The sequence below is a fragment of the Culex pipiens genome, chromosome 2 (assembly GCF_016801865.2).
Source record: "Culex pipiens pallens isolate TS chromosome 2, TS_CPP_V2, whole genome shotgun sequence".
NCBI lineage: Eukaryota > Metazoa > Arthropoda > Insecta > Diptera > Culicidae > Culex > Culex pipiens.
In genome coordinates, this window is record NC_068938.1 from 197,447,228 (window position 1) to 197,465,963 (window position 18,736).

Genomic DNA, 18,736 nt, shown 5'->3' on the forward strand with positions numbered 1-18,736 from the left:
ACTTAAATTTTTTTTTTTGAACTGAAAAAATCCGGTTTTTCTATTTTTCAAAATACTGTCAATGATTGTCCACTCGGAAAAATATTTTTTTTTGCAATTCCGTCGTGAAACTACTTACTTTTCCTGTCATTCTTGAACGACGAAATAGCCTACTTTTCTGTACCAAAAATAACAGAATCGAATAGCAACACTTTTCAAAATAAATGCTGAAAAGTTCTACTTTTCCGCACTGAAATGGGTGCTGAAAAGTTGAACTTGCACTTGTTTCGAAAAGTAACACTTTTCAACATTTTTTTGATTTAAACGATTTATTGACAAAATACATGAAAATTTGACTTAAAATTTCACTCAATGGGTGTTTTTCGGATTTGCAAAAAATGTTGTATGGAACTCGTTGCAAAACTTGATTTTTTCAGCACTCTTCGTATTTATCCAACTCGGTTAACCTCGTTGGATAAATGTACGACTCGTGCTGAAAAAATCCACTTTTTGCAACATGTTGCATAAACTACTATTTCGAGAATTCCAGAAAATGAAGATTGGACCTCTGGTTGCTGAAACACAACGAATAGAAGAAAAAACAAGAAATTTGATGAAATCATCCAATCATGCCCTCATTTTCTAATGTCAATATCTCGGCAACTAATGGTCCAATTTTCAATGGTTAAAAATGATACATTTGTGAAATTTTATTATTTAAAAAAATATACGAAAATTTGAATTAAAAGTACATTTCAAATGGGCGAAGTATTGAATGTATGGCCCTTGGTTATTTTTTTGGCAAAGTTATTCCCTAAAACAAGAACTTTAAACAAATCAAAAACCCAAAAACCATCGAACTTATGACCTGAAATGATCGCGAAAAGGACTCTTTTTGAAAAACTGGACTAATTTGTAACATTTTCAATAACCTCAAATGAGGTTTGTCATCATCATAATAACTTGCACTTTCATTTCGAAACCATCGAACACAATATTGAACTAAATCGCGTGACACAGATCAAATTCCAAAATTCCAAAGTCATCTTATACATCCGGCAAAAAATTAAATCACTAACTCACCATCACCTGCCACCTAATGGTTCTAATTAGTCACGGGGGGGAGCTCTCGCGTATAAACCCCCCTTTAAGAATCATACGAGTTGATCGTTAATAAACACCATCATTCGTCATCACGACATGCAGTCAAGCACTCACCACCGAGAGAAGAAATATTTCCACGCGAAGGACATCTTCTTCATTAATGTGGAAAAAGAAATCCAAAAAAAGATCACCATTCTTTGGCCGTTCATTGAACGTGATTTAATTCGTCATTTGTTACGTTTGTTGAGTTTTGATTTTACAGATCAAATTGTTTTAGAAATTGAAAAAGAAATTTAACTAAATTAAGCTTATGGTAACGATCAGAAATGTTATCACAGTTGATTTATTTAATTACGAAATCAAAAGTATAAAAATTTAAATGATCAGTTACCCACGTACCAAATTCAACCAAGGTCGACTACTACAAGGTTTAACAAACAACTCCAAATGAAGTTACACCAAGTTCAGGTACCGGTGGCTTGTTGAACAACATGTTTGACATGCCACCTCGTCAACGTTCATCGTTGTTGTAAACAAGGGGGTCTCCCTCCTCTAAAATTGATGTGTACGCGACCATCAGTTGAGCACCTGACCAATAATGACCACCCTAAATTGCGGAATGTTCTGGACTAACATTTGAAAAATTTTCAAATTAGTATTTATTCAATTTTAATTTATATTTTAGCTCAGTTCAATTCTGAAACTCATTTTACAAAAATTTCTGTTTTTTGAGCATGATTAAATCTGAGTAGGCTATTTTCAAACCTTGATGCAGATATTTTGCAAAACGCTTAAGGTACCACTCTGAAAAACCAACTGAGGGAAGAAATTGTCGCGCGCAGTGGGACCTTAACGAGCGTCATTTTGGGGTGGGCAACTCGTTTATTTTCGTCAGAGAGAGAGGCTCGAATTGGGTCCAAAACAACAATCGGCACGTAACAAAACAATATTAACAAGTCAAGTGATTCAATTACCAACCACCATAGATCGTCATCGCCGTCGATGTGACTTTAAAGTGGCTAATTGAGGGGCGGTTTGGGTTGGGTTTGGATAGTAGTTGGCTAGTTGGGTAACTTAACAAGTTTGCAGACTTTTGGGCTGGCAAAGACATTTCGCCCGTTATGGCTGTAGCAAATTGAGACCAACAACCGGAACGTGGACCGATCGAGCACGCGGTGGGACCAATTATTGGACGGTTTTAATCGGATTGGAGAAGGTATTTGGCAAGGTACTGTGGTGTTTAGGCTCTGGAAGCTTTCTGCGCGGTTGCGAATTTAATTTGTTAAGTGCTGTACTTTCAATTTCTAAATAATTGTATTTCATCATTTTTCATTGCACAATAAAATGAATGTCTTATTGTCTATTCACAATTTAAAAAAGGAAGGTTGAAATTTATTTCTTTTTTGATGTAAGTTTACAACACACACAATTTAAATGTTATTTTTGAAAATTGCAAAACATAAACACCTTCATCGAGCATTGAGACAATATGGAATGGTAAAGAGTTGTAATAAAAACCTTTGTTTTTAATTTAAAATATTTTTCAGTACTTGAAAGGAACTGTTTTTATTAAGTTTCCTTTTTTCTATAAACATATTTGGAATGTCCTTAATGAAAATTTCCTGAATTTTAATTGTCATGTTTACAATTTGAATTTTTTATTTATTCTTTAAAATAAAACGTGTGGGTTACATTTGATAGAAAAGGTTTACATAAAAAGGTTTACGGAAGTCCAACATGGAAAAATATTAAAATTGTCTTCATAAATTGAATTAAAATTTTTTAAATATTGACTACAAAAAAAAACTGTTTCTTAATTCAAGTTAGAATCGTTTTTCTAATCTTTGAGCAATCTGACAAAATAAAAAAGAATATAATCTTAACATTGGGCATAATCGTTGTATTTAAAATTGGGGTTTCAATAGCTGAGCAGTTCTCTATGGAATCGGTATTTTTTCTTTAATTTAAATTTTTGTATTTTTTAATCCGGCTGAAACTTTTTTGGTGCCTTCGGTATGCCCAAAGAAGCCATTTTGCATCATTAGTTTGTCCATATAATTTTCCATACAAATTTGGCAGCTGTCCATACAAAAATGATATGTGAAAATTCAAAAATCTGTATCTTTTGAAGGAATTTTTTGATCGATTTGGTGTCTTTGGCAAAGTTGTAGGTATAGATATGGACTACACTGAAAAAAAAATGATACACAGTAAAAAAAATGTGGTGATTTTTAATTTCACTTTTTGTCACTAAAAATTGATTTGCAAAAAACACCTTTTTTATATGTTTTAGAGGACATCAAATGCCAACTTTTCAGAAATTTCCAGAATTGGCAAAAAATCTTTGACCGAGTTATGATTTTTTGAATCAATACAGATTTTTTCAAAAAATCGAAATATTGGTCGCAAAAATTTTTCAACTTCATTTTTCGATGTAAAATCGAATTTGCAATCAAAAAGTACTAAAGTAAATTTTTGATAAAGTGCACCGTTTCCAAGTTATAACCATTTTTAGGTTACTTTTTTGAAAATAGTCGCAGTTTTTCATTTTTTTAAAATAGTGCCCATGTTTGCCCACCATTGAAAAAAATATTTTTGAAAAGCTGAGAAAATTCTCTATATTTTGCTTTTTTGAACTTTGTTGATACGACCCTTAGTTGCTGAGATATTGCCATGCAAAGGTTTAAAAACAGAAAAAATGATGTTTTCTAAGTCTCACCCAAACAACCCACCATTTTCTAATGTCGATATCTCAGCAACTATAGGTCCGATTTACAATGTTAAAACATGAAACATTCGTGACTGATTTGGCTGATAAGGGTATTTCATCAGATAAAGGAGCGGCCGTGGCTGACTGGTTACGGTGTTCGCTTTGTAAGCGAATGGTCCGGGGTTCGATTCCCATCTGCTCCCAACGAGAAAGTATAGGAAATATAAATCTTGAAACTCTGAACATGTACGAAAAATCAAAGTCGCTCGAGTCGGGGTTCGATCCCCCGTCCTTTGGATTAGTAAGCAAAAATGCTAACCACTAGGCCATCGCGACTTGGTGAGCTATGACTGGAATTAGGAATACTGTTACCACCATCAACTATATACGCGCTGGGTCCTTGTCCATTTGACAAGGGTTCGGAAGTTCTAAATAACGTTTGAATCCGATTGGTCCAAACGTTCTTCAGGGCGGGGCTTGTCGACAAAGCTGAAGTACCTCGCGCTCGGCTAGCCAGCGTAGAAATGGGTCACCGAAGCTCGGCAGAGCTAACACCTTCCAAATGCCTATGCGAGTTATTTGCATGTATAGAATGAGAGCTAAAAATACATGGAAACAACTCAATTTGTAAGAAGCGACCGCGTGGTCCCGTTTGGTTGGTTGCACACACACACACACACACACACACATAAGGGTATTTCATCAGATAAACTCTTCGAATCATGCCAAGCGTTTTAAAAAAATATTTTGAACTGGCATTTTCAAAATGTTGGGGGTAACTTGATCCCCTTTTCAACATTTTGAAGAAATCTTAAGCAAAATGTTTCTTATTCGTCCAAACTTTTAATTTTCTTTAAGTTACAGCAATTTCACATTAAACCTGTAGGGGAGTGTGGGGTAATTTGGACACCCTAAGGAAATTGCTCTGTTACGGGCTGTATGAATATTTTAAAGGAATGTGGATGACACCAGAGGATGATAGAGACCATATTTGATGGAAAAATGTCATTCATTTCGATAAATTTTGATGAAAAACCATTTTTATCGCAAAAGTTAAAAGGTGTCCAAATTACCCCCACATTTTTGTGTGGGGGTAATATGAACACCCCTATGGGGTAATTTGGACATGCCTTGTGGGGTAATTTGGACATGCCTTGTGGGGTAATATGGACATACCTTGTGGGTAATATGAACACCTTTTGTGGAGTAATTTGGACACATGTTGAGCATGTTTTTTATCCTTCAACCTGGTTTTGTAATTGCTTTATATTTTGAAGTGTTTCTCACAATATTTCATCAAAGGTTTAAATAATGATTTTGTGATAGAACTATAATTCAATAGGAAGATAACAAATAGTTCAGTGTAGTATACATAATTTAATCATTAATACTGAAATGATTTAAACATTGATTCTGGATCAGGCACACTATACTTGTTTTTAGTGATTAAGGTATCGTTTATGTTTATATAAATCAATCTTTATATAGAATTTATTAGCCTGAAAATATCATTTTTTTTTATTTTACATTCTGTAGCCCTTCAAATTTAAATATTATTGTAAACCAGCATAGAAATTAGAAATGTCAAAGAAATTAAATAAAAGCAATCAACATTAGAGTCTTGTTGAACGCCAAATGTACAGTAATCAGATTTTCATTAATTCGAATATTGGAATAAATTTATCAAAATTAAAAAATAGGGGTTTTGTGAAAGTTCTCATTGCTCACATTCATTTTTGATTGTTTTGATATATTAAATCCCTCTAAATTTACCTAAATCCCTTTAAAAACTCATCCAACCATGAAAGTTACTTTTTTGTTACCTGAAAGGTAGACTTTCAGGTATGTCCAAATTACCCCACAAGCCATGTCCAAATTACCCCCATAGCATATTCTATCATAAATTGCGATTTTTGATGATAAAAATGGATAAAATGCACAATTTTTATATGTACATATCTAAGGCATCGTCCAAGCAACCCCCTTAAACAAAAATTGACTTCTTTTTGCCATATAACCCCTGCAAAAGCTTATTTCCCAACCCTCAAATATTAGAACTTTTTTGGTTTATTCATACTCCTAGGCCATTACTAGTACTAGCCTTATCACTTAAATTGCCGTTTTTACTTTATATCCGAAGAAAACGTGATTTTTAAAGGGGTGTCCAAATTACCCCCACTGCCCATATTACCCCAAACTCCCCTACGTTTGTGTTCAAAATATAACAAGTTTAGCATGCAAAATATTAAAAAACTTGAAATTTTCTTTTTTAGACCAAAATTGAGCATGTTTACAAAAGCTGGTAATTTTTGTTTACAAAACTTTTGAAAAATGGTTCAAACTGCAGTAAGTTATGTACAACTGTACAACCCAATTATTTAATCTTGAGGCTGATTCCAGTGACTGTAAAAATGCAGGGATCAAGTCTCCCTAAACGCACTTTTTTAAACAATTGATTGTAAAAATAGTATGACGATAAATTTAACGTCAAATGCGTAAGGGGTTTGGAGTTGATATGTGTATAAAAAATATTGTTTTGAATAATTTTTGAGTGTTTTCTATACTTATCAAAACAAAGACAAAAGATCTCTTGGAAGATTTTTGCATCACTTCTTAGAAAAATTTGTGTAACTCAATCCAAACATTTTTTATTTTTTATCTTTTTTTTTTTCTACAATGAGTTTTAGTCAATTTCGCACAACTTTCTAGAACAAAGCAAATTGTTTTACCCACATGCTGACGAGATACAGGCTTGGGATCAAGTCTCCCCGGGAATCAAGTCTCCCCGCTCTCCCCTATGTTTATTACTATTACAGCCTCTGTTCGCATGTCTCCTATGCAACAGTGGATTTGCTGCAGAAAATGTCACATTTTATATCATTTTTGGCAGCAAGCCCGTAGATCATTTTTGCCCGCGTGTAAACATGTCAGCGACATGCAGTTCTCACCAACACATATAGTGCTGGCCCGTCCCCGAGCAACACTCCAAAGAGCAGAATATGTTGGTGCTCTTTCTACAAAATTTTAATAAACGTCCATGGCGCGGTGGTAGCGTGTCGGATCAATATCTAAGAAGTTGGTTGCTCAATCCTCGAAATACAACCAAAAAGCCTATGGTAATGTCGATAATTGTCGGTAACGGGCAAAAATGTCATACTCCTATATCGCAAAAAATGCATGAGGACAGATTTCATGCAGATTCTGATATACTTTCATGTCAACATGCATCACAATCATGCGACTGCCAGTTGGGTGTAAGTTAACTATAATCAAAGTGTCATGTTTTTCTCAATTAGCATGAGCTCGAATCGGATAACGGACATCAAATATCGGATTCTTCAAATAACACTGGAACGCCCAACGCATGTCCAACTTACACGGACGCCCAAACCTCCCATAAAAGGTGGAACGGTAACTTCAACTCGCTGGTTCTCGGGCCTAACTCAACCAATCAAGATGATTCTTCTTTCCAGTGATTTGTTAGGATGTCTAGATGATTCTAGACTTTTGCAGAACTCAATTTGAACAAATCTGTAATTTCTGCAACCGAAAACATCATTCCACCTTTTTTAAAAAGTTTGCCTCCGCGGAATATTCGGCGATTTTTTTTTTACACGCAAAAAAAAAGTTGGAACGATGTTTTTGATCGTAAAAATTACAGATTTGATCAAATCAAGTTCTGCAAAGTTCTAGAATATTCTAGAAATCCTAACAAATCACTGGAAAGAAGAATCATGTTGATTGGTTGAGTAAGGCTCGAGAACCATTGAGTTGAAGTTACCGTTCCAACTTTTTTGGAGCCTTGGGCGTTGGAATGATATTTTTACACTTCCAACTGTTAAAATTGGTTTCTAAGTTAAAAATTTATAGGCATTTTCAGTAGAACAAGTTTCTTAGTAAATTTTGATAATTTATAAATCATGCTACAAAATAGGGTTTTGGTTGCAACAAAAATGTCTACCGTCATTTGGGGTGAAACGGGACACATGGGGCGATTTGGGACAGCAGTTTTAGCCATGATATTTTTGAGTGATTTCGGTTAGACCAGATTCAGAGCAACAAAATGTGTGCATTCATTTCCAAATTTGAAGCTTTTAAGTGCTCTTTAACGTGCTGTCCCTATTCTGACTGTAGTCCCGATTCGCCCCAGTTGACGGTATCATGTTTTTTTAGTACATGTTTTAAAAGTATAAATTTTTGGACATGTGTCAACATTTGAATAATATTTAAAAAATAAATTGAAAGCCTATCAATGTAACACCGGTTTACGGTATAAATGAAATTACGGAATGATGCAAAAACATAAGTTATCGAGAAATAACTAGATGCTAGATGATTATCAAAAAATCAGATGATTATAAGCAAATATTAATTGTAAAAAAATGCAAATATGTAAATACGTTATTTATGATATTGCATTGAATTCTTTAATTCGTATAAAAATACATAGCCGAATCATAGCCATGAAACTTCATATCTGTGAACTATCCCCTATCAAAAAAAAACTTGCGCCATTCATAAAAAAAAACATCAAAAAGGCACCTGCAGTACGTGCCATCACCGGCAAATATCATTCTCGGAAAAAAGTTGTTTCGCGCGCCAAGGTTCTCGTGCGCGCGCAGAAGAACAAAACTATCACTCGGGCAAGGTATTCGAAAGGCTTGATCCACTGTCCAGAGTGACAGTGCACGCCGGGTCGAACGCACGCCATGGCTGAGCCTTGTGCCTTGTGGGCTCAGGTCATTACCGAAATTAAGCTTTGCGCAGTGCCCGCGATTCAAGCGAAAGGTTTCTCTCTTTTATAACGATCGTTTTTGATTTGAAATGCTAATTTTGGACTTTTTCTTTGTTTGCAGATTTGGAAACGTCTTCGGCGGATCATCCCAGCTCGTGCGACAGTCCCATGTCCGCGCTGCGGTTGCACACTCCGGGCTTCGGCAAGACGGCCACCAGTCGGCGTCCCATTGTCCTTCCCAAGCCGCTTCCCCAGCTGGAGTTCCCGGGTCCTCCGTCGTACGAACCGTACTACGAGCCCAGCTGCTGTCCCTACATGCCCCTTCCCCTTCCTCCCGTTCCCCCACACCACCATTCCCACCACCATCCCGGCCTGTTGGACGTTCCGTCGCCCGGTAGTGGCGGCAGCGGCAACTACTACTCGCTGGCCCCGCCGGATTGCTTCGAGTGTGCCCGCCAGCAGGAGCAGGTGATCGAGCACGTGCCGCTGTACGCCACCGGCGGCCGCCAAAGTCAGTCCGGACACAGCCCGATGCGGCGACGATCGCGCAGCGCCAGCGTAGTCAGTATGAGCCTGGCCAGACGGCCGAGCCTGGTGTCGGTGCCGCCGACGGTCGATCCGGCCACGGCGGTCTCGATCGCGGCCACCAACGCTAACGTATGTTACACACCGCAACATTTCAGCCTTAGCAAGAAGGGCCTGCTCCAGATCGACTACTCGTGCAACTGGGACAACCTGGACCAGTCGTTGCGTCATTGAACGGAACAAAGCTCAATCCCAATCTGCTTCCAATGCTCTTCTGTGTAATTTTAACTTTTTCTTAAAGCTGCAAATGCACACAAACCAAACGCACAACCCACGCGCGCGCAAATACAACGCACAACATGCTCAATTTATTTAGGCTAAATAAAACTGAGATAAGTGCTTACACGAAACTTTAATTATATATTTTCTCCCTTCTTTAGTAGGTAAGTAAACGCAACATGAGGAAGATTGTATTTATGACTAAGCAAAGGACACATGTTAAATATTTTGTATTAACTAACGAAGAAAGTTACGCTGTAAATATGGACGATGCATGGATAAGTTTAATAAAGTTAATAAAAGGTGATCCGAAATTCTTTGAAAATATGTAGAACAAAAAGAAAACAAAAATCAATAAATTTTCCAATATTATTAAATTTTCTCCTGATATTCAACAAATTAAGCATCAATCAACACCCCTCCGCCGTCTGATTAAACAGCTTTCTCCTCTTCCGCGGCTTGGTAACGTGTCCACCCGATCCAGGATGCTGTGGACTTCCCCCCAGCAGCTGGGCCCGGCTAGTCATCGACCGACCACTGGACGAGCTGACCTCGACCACTTCCGCCGCCGAATTCCGTTGACTGGCACCAACAGCACCCTCCTCCACGTTGACCATCCCCGATCTGCGGCTCGACACAACCGGAACCGTTTCCACCACCTCGCCGTACCGTTGGCTGGAGGAGGCCCCAATCGGGGCCACCTTTTGTCCTCGTCCCAGCAGGAAATCCGTCGATCGGTTCTGCATCTGCTCCAGCTGATCCTGAAGAAGCGCTTCGCGCTGCTTAAGGGCAGCATTCTCATCCCGCAATTTACCCTTCTGATCGGTCAGAGTTTGGAGCAGCTGCTCGTATTTGGCCTCCAGCTCCGCGCGCCGTTCCTCGTGTTGTTCCTTGGCGAGGTCCAGTTGCGATTGCAGCTTATCGTATCGAATTGAGGCGGCCGATGCGGCCAGTTCTTTGTCGATTAAAAGCTCGCTAATTTGCTTGGCCAAGCGAGCCGTTTCACGGTCAATCTGTTCCTTCAGAACGAGTTTCTCCCGTTCCAGCGCTTCCTCGTGGTTAGCTTGGGCGGAAGCAAGCTGTTGCTTCAGAGATTCATTCTCCTCGGTCAGGCTCTGGATGGTGCGTTCGTAATCGGAGATGTCCTTACGATCGCCGATGACCTTTATGATGTTGTTCAAACTTTTGGAGAATCGATTCCAGTCGGAGTTGGCGCCCCGGTTGTTGGTCTCAGCTTGTTGCTTCACCGATTCCAACTGAGATTTGGAAATTTTGAGCTCAAGTTGAGCAGCTTTGAGGTCCGTTTTGTTGCTGATAAGATTCTGAAATAAATTATTTCAATCAAAATCTAAATACAAAAAAGTTTTTTTTTTATAAATTTAACCTGAACAAGATTCTGGGCATCTTTCAGAGTATTTTCCAAATCTGGATCAAGTTTGAGATCTTTTGGAGAAGACATCTTGCACAAAAATTTTGCTTTTTCAAATTTGAAATGTGTGCTTCGAAGCAACTTCCTTTTGCGCATCAACAAACATCAACACGTGTGTGAAGCGCACTGTGAAGGATTTGATTTTTTAGTACACAACGGTCACGTGGCATGAGCAGCACTCAACAGACGCATAGTGGGACAATAACCTCCAATGATTTGATAATGGACAGAAAACTGCCCATAATTGAAAATTCGGCTATTATGCCAAATCAAGTATTCCGAGAAAAACGCGTTTAATGTTTGTCACCAAATCTTCTTTTTATAATTTCCCATAGGAGTGGCATATTAGCCGTTTGGTTTTTCGCATCGGCAGCCAAATCTAAACACTATTTTAGTGAAATTCAAGTTGCAGAAGATGCGTTGGAACATCCTCTACCACCTGGTGCTAATATCTCGTTTTTGCCAAAAGTGGATATTAGCCGTTTTTTCAATGGTGGGCAGAAAACGAATTGTTAAGAATATTTGTTATAAAATAAAAATAGTTCAATTATCATTATCGAGAATTCTTACATTATTTTAAACATGAGAAATTCTTTGAATTATTTGAAAGAAACATTTTATCCATTTATATGATATTTTGCATTCTTTCACGCAGAAAAATGTTTTGTAAATTTAATTTTTAACAAATATGTAAAGTGCGCACTTTGTAAGGAACCAATCACGAATTTCAAATGGGCAGTAGTTTTAGCAAAAGCAAGCCAGAGAGTGAAACCACGGGAACAAGTTTTTGCTTTACTTCAAATGTGACCAGTTATTTGTTATTTGAAAATAAATTTATTTTCGAAAAAGTACATTCAATAGGTTTATGCAGCTCTAGGTGCAGCTCATACACTTAGGAGCCCAGGGCGGCGAAGTCCTTGTAGATAAAAAGGAAGGCACTAGTGGTTGGTACTAGCAATGGTGGCCGACAGCTATAAAGTCAACTTCGTTTTAGGTGCAGCTCATTAAAAAAATGGCATTTATACCAAATACTTTTAATACTTTTTACATTCTTTTCAACATGACCTTTTCTTTTAAAATAAATCTTTCCTCGAAAAAATAAATTGAAAAATTAATTTGAATGAGTTTTTGCATTCATTCTGACATGACCAGTTGTTTGGAAACATATTAGTTTTCAAAGAAATAATTTATTTGAGTTGTTGCCGAGGATTATGTTTTCCGGGACCCGTAGTGTGGGGATAAGCGTGGTAGCCTCTCACCCAATCGGCCTGGGTTCGATCCCAGAAGGTTCCGGTTGCAAATTTTGAGACGAGATTTGTCTGATCACGCCTTCCGTCGGACAGGGAAGTAAATGTTGGCCCCGGTCTAACCTAGAGGTTAGGTCGATAGCTCAGTCCAGGTGTAGGAGTCGTCTCCCTGGGTCCTGTCTCGGTGGAGTCGCTGGTAGGCAGTTGGACTAACAATCCAAAGGTAAAAAAAAGCAAAGCAATCCACTTGGATCCAGTTGGACTAACAATCCAAAGGTAAAAAAAAGCAAAGCAATCCACTTTAACGACCCCCGGGTCTTTTGTGGGCTCTGTTGCAAGTTTCTGCTCATTTCTAGGCGTCCGAAGGTTATGTGTGGTGAGTCACCCAAAACCTCTTTTACGCAAATGGACCGACGTTTTACTTCCCCATCCGATAGAAAGCCAGGAGGATAAGGCGGGAATCGAACCCGCGCCCCATAGCAACTTAGGGATCGGCAGCCGAAGCCGCTAACCACCGCGCCACGAGGCCCAAAGGTCGTCAGTTCGAATCCCGGGGAGGATGGATTCTAAGATGTAAAAAGAGGTTTGCGATTGCCTCAACAATCTCAAGCCTTCGGACACCTAGTTTCGAGTAGGAATCTCGCCAAGGCAATGCTGTAGAGCGAATAATTTGATTTTGATTTTATGTTTTCTTTACAACATGACCAATTCATTGAAAATAAATTGGGTTTCAAAAAAATACATTGAATGGGTTTTTGAATTCTTAAAAATTAGCATTTTTTCATCAAACAGGTTTTTCAAAAAATATTTCTATTAGTTTTTGCATTCTTTTGAGCATGACCTTTTGTTTTAAAAAATATGGGGTTACAAAATTATATAATTCTGTTTTTTAGTTTTCGCATTCTTTCAAACATGACCACTTCTTTTTTGCGGAGCGGGATGGGAGAGCTAGGGTCAAATTATTGCACTCTTCTAATGAGAGACCCCATTTTAGATGAATTTGAATGGTTGACTGCTGTTTAAATTTCCAAATGCATTTTCTCAATAATTTATCACCACCATTTTGACCATCATCTTAGATTTAACTTTTTTAATTCACTTTTGAGTTGTCTTAGGGGTTATACTTTAACTCAATAATTCGACGCCAACATTTCAAAAAGCATCATGTACAAACCATGCGTTTTGAGAAAAACGCATTTGAATGTTGAGCATCCATTTTCAATTCCCATTTTAATATAAAAGCAAAATAAGATGTTCTAATGATAACAAACAATGAAAAACGTTGCTTTTATTGATACTTGATCATCCAAATTCAATAAAACATTATTTCCGTAATTTTATTTGAGAAAAACAAACATAACTTCTTTTGAAATCACCAACGTCTATATCACCCTGCTGTCATTGAGGGGGGCGCTTTGTTATGATTCATTTTTCTTCGCCGAATGTACATGGCGCTTTGTTCATGATGCTTTTTTTTCGTCACGAGGTTCATGTAGTCTTTTGTTTGACAGGTTGACAGGGCTATATAAACAGGGACTGCTGATGGCAAAGATTTTGTTTATGTTACTTTATTTAAAATCATGATTAAACAGACTTTACTGAAGTAACTTTTGCTCATTTTCGGTGGAGAGGTAGCTTATTAGGAGTACTTTCAGAATATGCAATAACTCAGAAAGTGTCAAAATTTACATGATGCCTTTTGAAATGTAACCGTCGAATTCTTTTTTTTTTTTTTTGTCGAGATTCGATTATCCGAAGTAAAAATTGTCCAAGGATAATCAAGTTTGAACCGAGGTTTGAACAGTGCTGCATTGTTTTGAGGTTAAGTCTTTGAAAAAAAGTAGATTGAAAATCCTTTTTTGAAATATGATTTCTAAAGTTTTTGCTTTCTTTGGGTTCTAAAAAAAAATTTGTTTACCCAATTCATTACAAAAAAATCATTCTTTCGAACATGACAGTTTCTATTCCCATTTCTAATTCTAATTCTAATCACTGGGAATCCTGACCGGTAGGGGATGGGTTTCGACTAGCTGCGGATTTCCAATCCAGAGGTCGAGATTTCGAAAAAAAAATAAGAGAGGGAACACATATTTTTATTGCCCAATGACGCATTGTACGACCAGAAAGGATTTAAAATTGATTTTCAAATCAATTTAGGTAATTGCAAATTTTACTTTTTGATCTTTGACCTCGGCTCTGGTGGGCGAGTGACAAAAACATTAAATAAAATTTGTATCAGTCTTAAAAAATATATTATTGGTGGCTTTTTTTTTGACAGAAACAATCGTACATGACTTGACAACAAATTAAAAATGGTCTTTATGCGTTTTTTACCGTTGTACATTTACATTTTAATATGGATTTAGGACCCTATGGTAAAGATACATAAACATCATTCGTGACTCTTGTTAAAGATTCTTTCAAAATTAATGTTGATTCCATTTTATGTTTTCTTCGCAAGTCAAGAAAGAGTTTTGAACTAAAATAAAATTTCAATAAATTTATACAACAGAATATCTTCAACCCACTGTGTATCAGTTGGTTCGAATCCTGGCTGTCCGTAGTTTTAGTACACTTTTGATTGCCAGCGACACATCAACACAAACAAAAACAAAACAAGAACGCGACCACATCAGCTGTCGACGACGACAGATGGCTTGATGCGCAAAACGCTTTTGCGCATACGCAAGTCTGTTTGCTCGATTATGTTTTTGAAAGGGGTCAAAATGCGAATGAATGAAAATAGCCTATGTACAGTGAGTTAGTTTGCATTTTTTCGATGTTTTAAATTTGTTATTAATTTATTAACTTAATCATTTTGTTTGTTTAGTCTCGTTTTACCACTGTGTGGGTGCGCGCAAAAGCACGCGCACGCACGCAAGAACAAGCGAGAGGCCACTATCGCGCCACCCTGCTCCCACCCACGACAGTGGGCCGTCAGTTCGCGTTATGCTGTCAAAATTCGCGAAATCCGCCAGTCTGTCAGTGGAAGTCGGTTCGTTTCGTCGTCGTTTTTGTTTGCTCCTCGTTCGATTTGGAAAAAAAAAGTTGCAAAATCAGTCAAAAAGTGGCTCTAATTTTAGTCGATTAATCCGGAATCCACCGGAGAACCCTCTCCGCTAGAGGTGACCGTTTGCGCAATCCGCACTGTTAACCCGTCGTCGCGTTCGCGGTCGTTCCGGGGTTGTTCCACTTTCCCACACGAAGAAGTGTCCTTCGCAAAAGTGCGGGGGTGTCCTCGAGACACAGGCTCCCATCGTCGTGCTGCGCAGAGTGCGTTAATCCAATCCGAGCGCAGCCAAGGTGGCTTATCCGGGGGCTTAATCCGCTCTAATCGGAGTTGCCCTGTGGCGCCTGGCCAGGTTGGCGAAGGTTCTTTTATCTCGAAAGGTGCAAAAAAAGGTGTCCCCAGTATCACAGAAATTGTGTGAGCAGAGGAAAAAAAATAAGTCGAAAAAATAAGCAAGTGTGCGAGCTGGTTGAGTGTTGGTGGTGGTTTAAGTCTGTTGGTGTGAGTGAGTGCGCGGAAGCCAAAAGAAAAAGATACAAGGGCCAGTGTTGCCAGAAAAGTTTGTTTGGTGTGAAGATCGTTTAATGCGGAACAGCTGATTGGATTGGAGAATTCTCGACAAAATCCCTCTCGCCAAATTCATGATACGATCGTGATAACATAAAAGATTCTGATCGACAGGAAGAACAACGCGTCAGCGGAGAATTCAACAGTTTTTCAAAAGGTAATAAATTCATGAACTATGTTGAAAACAATCCTTAGACCAATGCAAATATTTTTTCAAATTATCTACGAGCTCTTTGAAAAACACCCCAAAATAGAATGAAAATTCAATAGAAAAAAAATCATCGAACTAGAACCCAGAATAGGAATTATATTCTACCAACACCACCTTATAAACGTAACCAATTTGTTAAAAATTATTAAAAATAAATGTTAAAGCAATATTTCAGATATAAACTTTTGATATCTTGTCGTTTAAAAACTATTTCTGGAAAAACAAGCACATCTGAAAAATATTTTTTTTAAAATGACAAAATACAATTAGGAATCAAGCAGAAAAATATTTTGTAGAATCAGCCTGTACGAGGTTTGATTCAACAATTTTTGTTAAATATAATCAACGTCGATTTTGCGTTGCAACAAACCTTGATTTTCTCAATACCACAAAAATCTTTTGTTGTTTTGAAAAAGTTGCTTTGACGTTTAGCGTTGATTCAACAAAATTCTTGATTTTCAAAAAAACAAAACGTTTTGTTGATTCAAATATGCCTTATTTTTCTGCGTGATTGTGAAAATTAGGCAATTAGTGATTGGTGCGCTGGAAGTGGGGACGCGAAGTCGTGATTATTCAGGTTCATTTTTTGGTGTGCTTTTGTGTCGCTATTCGTGTGGGGTGAGTGATGGTGGTAATCGAATAATAGCATCATTGGTGCGCTGGAAGTGGGGACGCGAAGTCGTGATTATTCAGGTTCATTTTTTGGTGTGCTTTTGTGTCGCTATTCGTGTGGGGTGAGTGATGGTGGTAATCGAATAATAGCATCATTGGTGCGCTGGAAGTGGGAACGCGAAGTCGTGATTATTCAGGTTAATTTTTTGGTGTGCTTTTGTGTCGCTATTTGTGTGGGGTGAGTGATGGTGGTAATCGAATAATAGCATCATTGGTGCGCTGGAAGTGGGGACGCGAAGTCGTGATTATTCAGGTTCATTTTTTGGTGTGCTTTTGTGTCGCTATTCGTGTGGGGTGAGTGATGGTGGTAATCGAATAATAGCATCATTGGTGCGCTGGAAGTGGGGACGCGAAGTCGTGATTATTCAGGTTAATTTTTTGGTGTGCTTTTGTGTCGCTATTTGTGTGGGGTGAGTGATGGTGGTAATCGAATAATAGCATCATTGGTGCGCTGGAAGTGGGAACGCGAAGTCGTGATTATTCAGGTTAATTTTTTGGTGTGCTTTTGTGTCGCTATTTGTGTGGGGTGAGTGATGGTGGTAATCGAATAATAGCATCATTGGTGCGCTGGAAGTGGGGACGCGAAGTCGTGATTATTCAGGTTCATTTTTTGGTGTGCTTTTGTGTCGCTATTCGTGTGGGGTGAGTGATGGTGGTAATCGAATAATAGCATCATTGGTGCGCTGGAAGTGGGGACGCGAAGTCGTGATTATTCAGGTTCATTTTTTGGTGTGCTTTTGTGTCGCTATTTGTGTGGGGTGAGTGATGGTGGTAATCGAATAATAGCATCATTGGTGCGCTGGAAGTGGGGACGCGAAGTCGTGATTATTCAGGTTAATTTTTTGGTGTGCTTTTGTGTCGCTATTCGTGTGGGGTGAGTGATGGTGGTAATCGAATAATAGCATCATTGGTGCGCTGGAAGTGGGGACGCGAAGTCGTGATTATTCAGGTTCATTTTTTGGTGTGCTTTTGTGTCGCTATTTGTGTGGGGTGAGTGATGGTGGTAATCGAATAATAGCATCATTGGTGCGCTGGAAGTGGGAACGCGAAGTCGTGATTATTCAGGTTAATTTTTTGGTGTGCTTTTGTGTCGCTATTTGTGTGGGGTGAGTGATGGTGGTAATCGAATAATAGCATCATTGGTGCGCTGGAAGTGGGGACGCGAAGTCGTGATTATTCAGGTTAATTTTTTGGTGTGCTTTTGTGTCGCTATTTGTGTGGGGTGAGTGATGGTGGTAATCGAATAATAGCATCATTGGTGCGCTGGAAGTGGGGACGCGAAGTCGTGATTATTCAGGTTCATTTTTTGGTGTGCTTTTGTGTCGCTATTCGTGTGGGGTGAGTGATGGTGGTAATCGAATAATAGCATCATTGGTGCGCTGGAAGTGGGGACGCGAAGTCGTGATTATTCAGGTTCATTTTTTGGTGTGCTTTTGTGTCGCTATTCGTGTGGGGTGAGTGATGGTGGTAATCGAATAATAGCATCATTGGTGCGCTGGAAGTGGGAACGCGAAGTCGTGATTATTCAGGTTAATTTTTTGGTGTGCTTTTGTGTCGCTATTTGTGTGGGGTGAGTGATGGTGGTAATCGAATAATAGCATCATTGGTGCGCTGGAAGTGGGGACGCGAAGTCGTGATTATTCAGGTTCATTTTTTGGTGTGCTTTTGTGTCGCTATTCGTGTGGGGTGAGTGATGGTGGTAATCGAATAATAGCATCATTGGTGCGCTGGAAGTGGGGACGCGAAGTCGTGATTATTCAGGTTCATTTTTTGGTGTGCTTTTGTGTCGCTATTTGTGTGGGGTGAGTGATGGTGGTAATCGAATAATAGCATCATTGGTACGCTGGAAGTGGGGACGCGAAGTCGTGATTATTCAGGTTCATTTTTTGGTGTGCTTTTGTGTCGCTATTCGTGTGGGGTGAGTGATGGTGGTAATCGAATAATAGCATCATTGGTGCGCTGGAAGTGGGGACGCGAAGTCGTGATTATTCAGGTTCATTTTTTGGTGTGCTTTTGTGTCGCTATTCGTGTGGGGTGAGTGATGGTGGTAATCGAATAATAGCATCATTGGTGCGCTGGAAGTGGGGACGCGAAGTCGTGATTATTCAGGTTCATTTTTTGGTGTGCTTTTGTGTCGCTATTTGTGTGGGGTGAGTGATGGTGGTAATCGAATAATAGCATCATTGGTGCGCTGGAAGTGGGGACGCGAAGTCGTGATTATTCAGGTTAATTTTTTGGTGTGCTTTTGTGTCGCTATTTGTGTGGGGT

The 18,736-nt window shown here is 38.7% G+C and overlaps 3 protein-coding genes across 10 annotated transcripts in view; 2 read left to right on the forward strand and 1 right to left on the reverse strand.

Moving 5' to 3' along the window:
- Nucleotides 1-9,639, forward strand: part of LOC120412762 (uncharacterized) — a 72,184-nt gene extending 62,545 nt beyond the window's left edge. For all 3 annotated transcript variants that reach the window (XM_052707763.1, XM_039573354.2, XM_052707764.1), the window contains one exon: nt 8,650-9,639. In XM_052707763.1, the coding sequence (XP_052563723.1) occupies nt 8,650-9,287 (638 nt within the window). In that variant the 3' untranslated portion in view covers nt 9,288-9,639. The remainder of the gene's footprint in view (nt 1-8,649) is intronic.
- A 103-nt stretch (nt 9,640-9,742) lies between these two features.
- On the reverse strand, nt 9,743-10,887 carry LOC120412763 (coiled-coil domain-containing protein 157-like). Its single transcript, XM_039573355.2, has 2 exons — nt 10,717-10,887; nt 9,743-10,654 (listed from the first exon to the last, which is right to left on the reverse strand). Exons 1-2 carry the CDS (start codon nt 10,855-10,857, stop codon nt 9,743-9,745), a joined length of 1,053 nt encoding a protein of 350 aa, XP_039429289.1. The 5' UTR covers nt 10,858-10,887.
- A 4,094-nt stretch (nt 10,888-14,981) lies between these two features.
- Nucleotides 14,982-18,736, forward strand: part of LOC120412727 (TGF-beta-activated kinase 1 and MAP3K7-binding protein 2) — a 65,370-nt gene continuing 61,615 nt past the window's right edge. For 4 of the 6 annotated variants that reach the window (XR_005604848.2, XR_005604849.2, XR_005604850.2 and 1 more), the window contains exon 1: nt 14,983-15,742. The gene's annotated coding sequence lies outside the window, so the exon portion shown is untranslated. Of the gene's footprint in view, nt 15,743-18,736 lie in introns of all 6 variants that reach the window. The other 2 variants (XM_039573315.2, XM_039573316.2) reach the window with 1 other exon arrangement.

What these genes read in the sequence shown, in the direction of transcription:
- LOC120412763 (XM_039573355.2), bottom strand. Translation starts at nt 10,857, where the DNA reads ATGCGCAAAAGGAAGTTGCTTCGAAGCACACATTTCAAATTTGAAAAA. An exon ending in ATGCCCAGAATCTTGTTCAG is followed by an intron (nt 10,655 to 10,716) that starts GTTAAATTTATA and finishes AATTTATTTCAG; the next exon opens with AATCTTATCAGCAACAAAAC.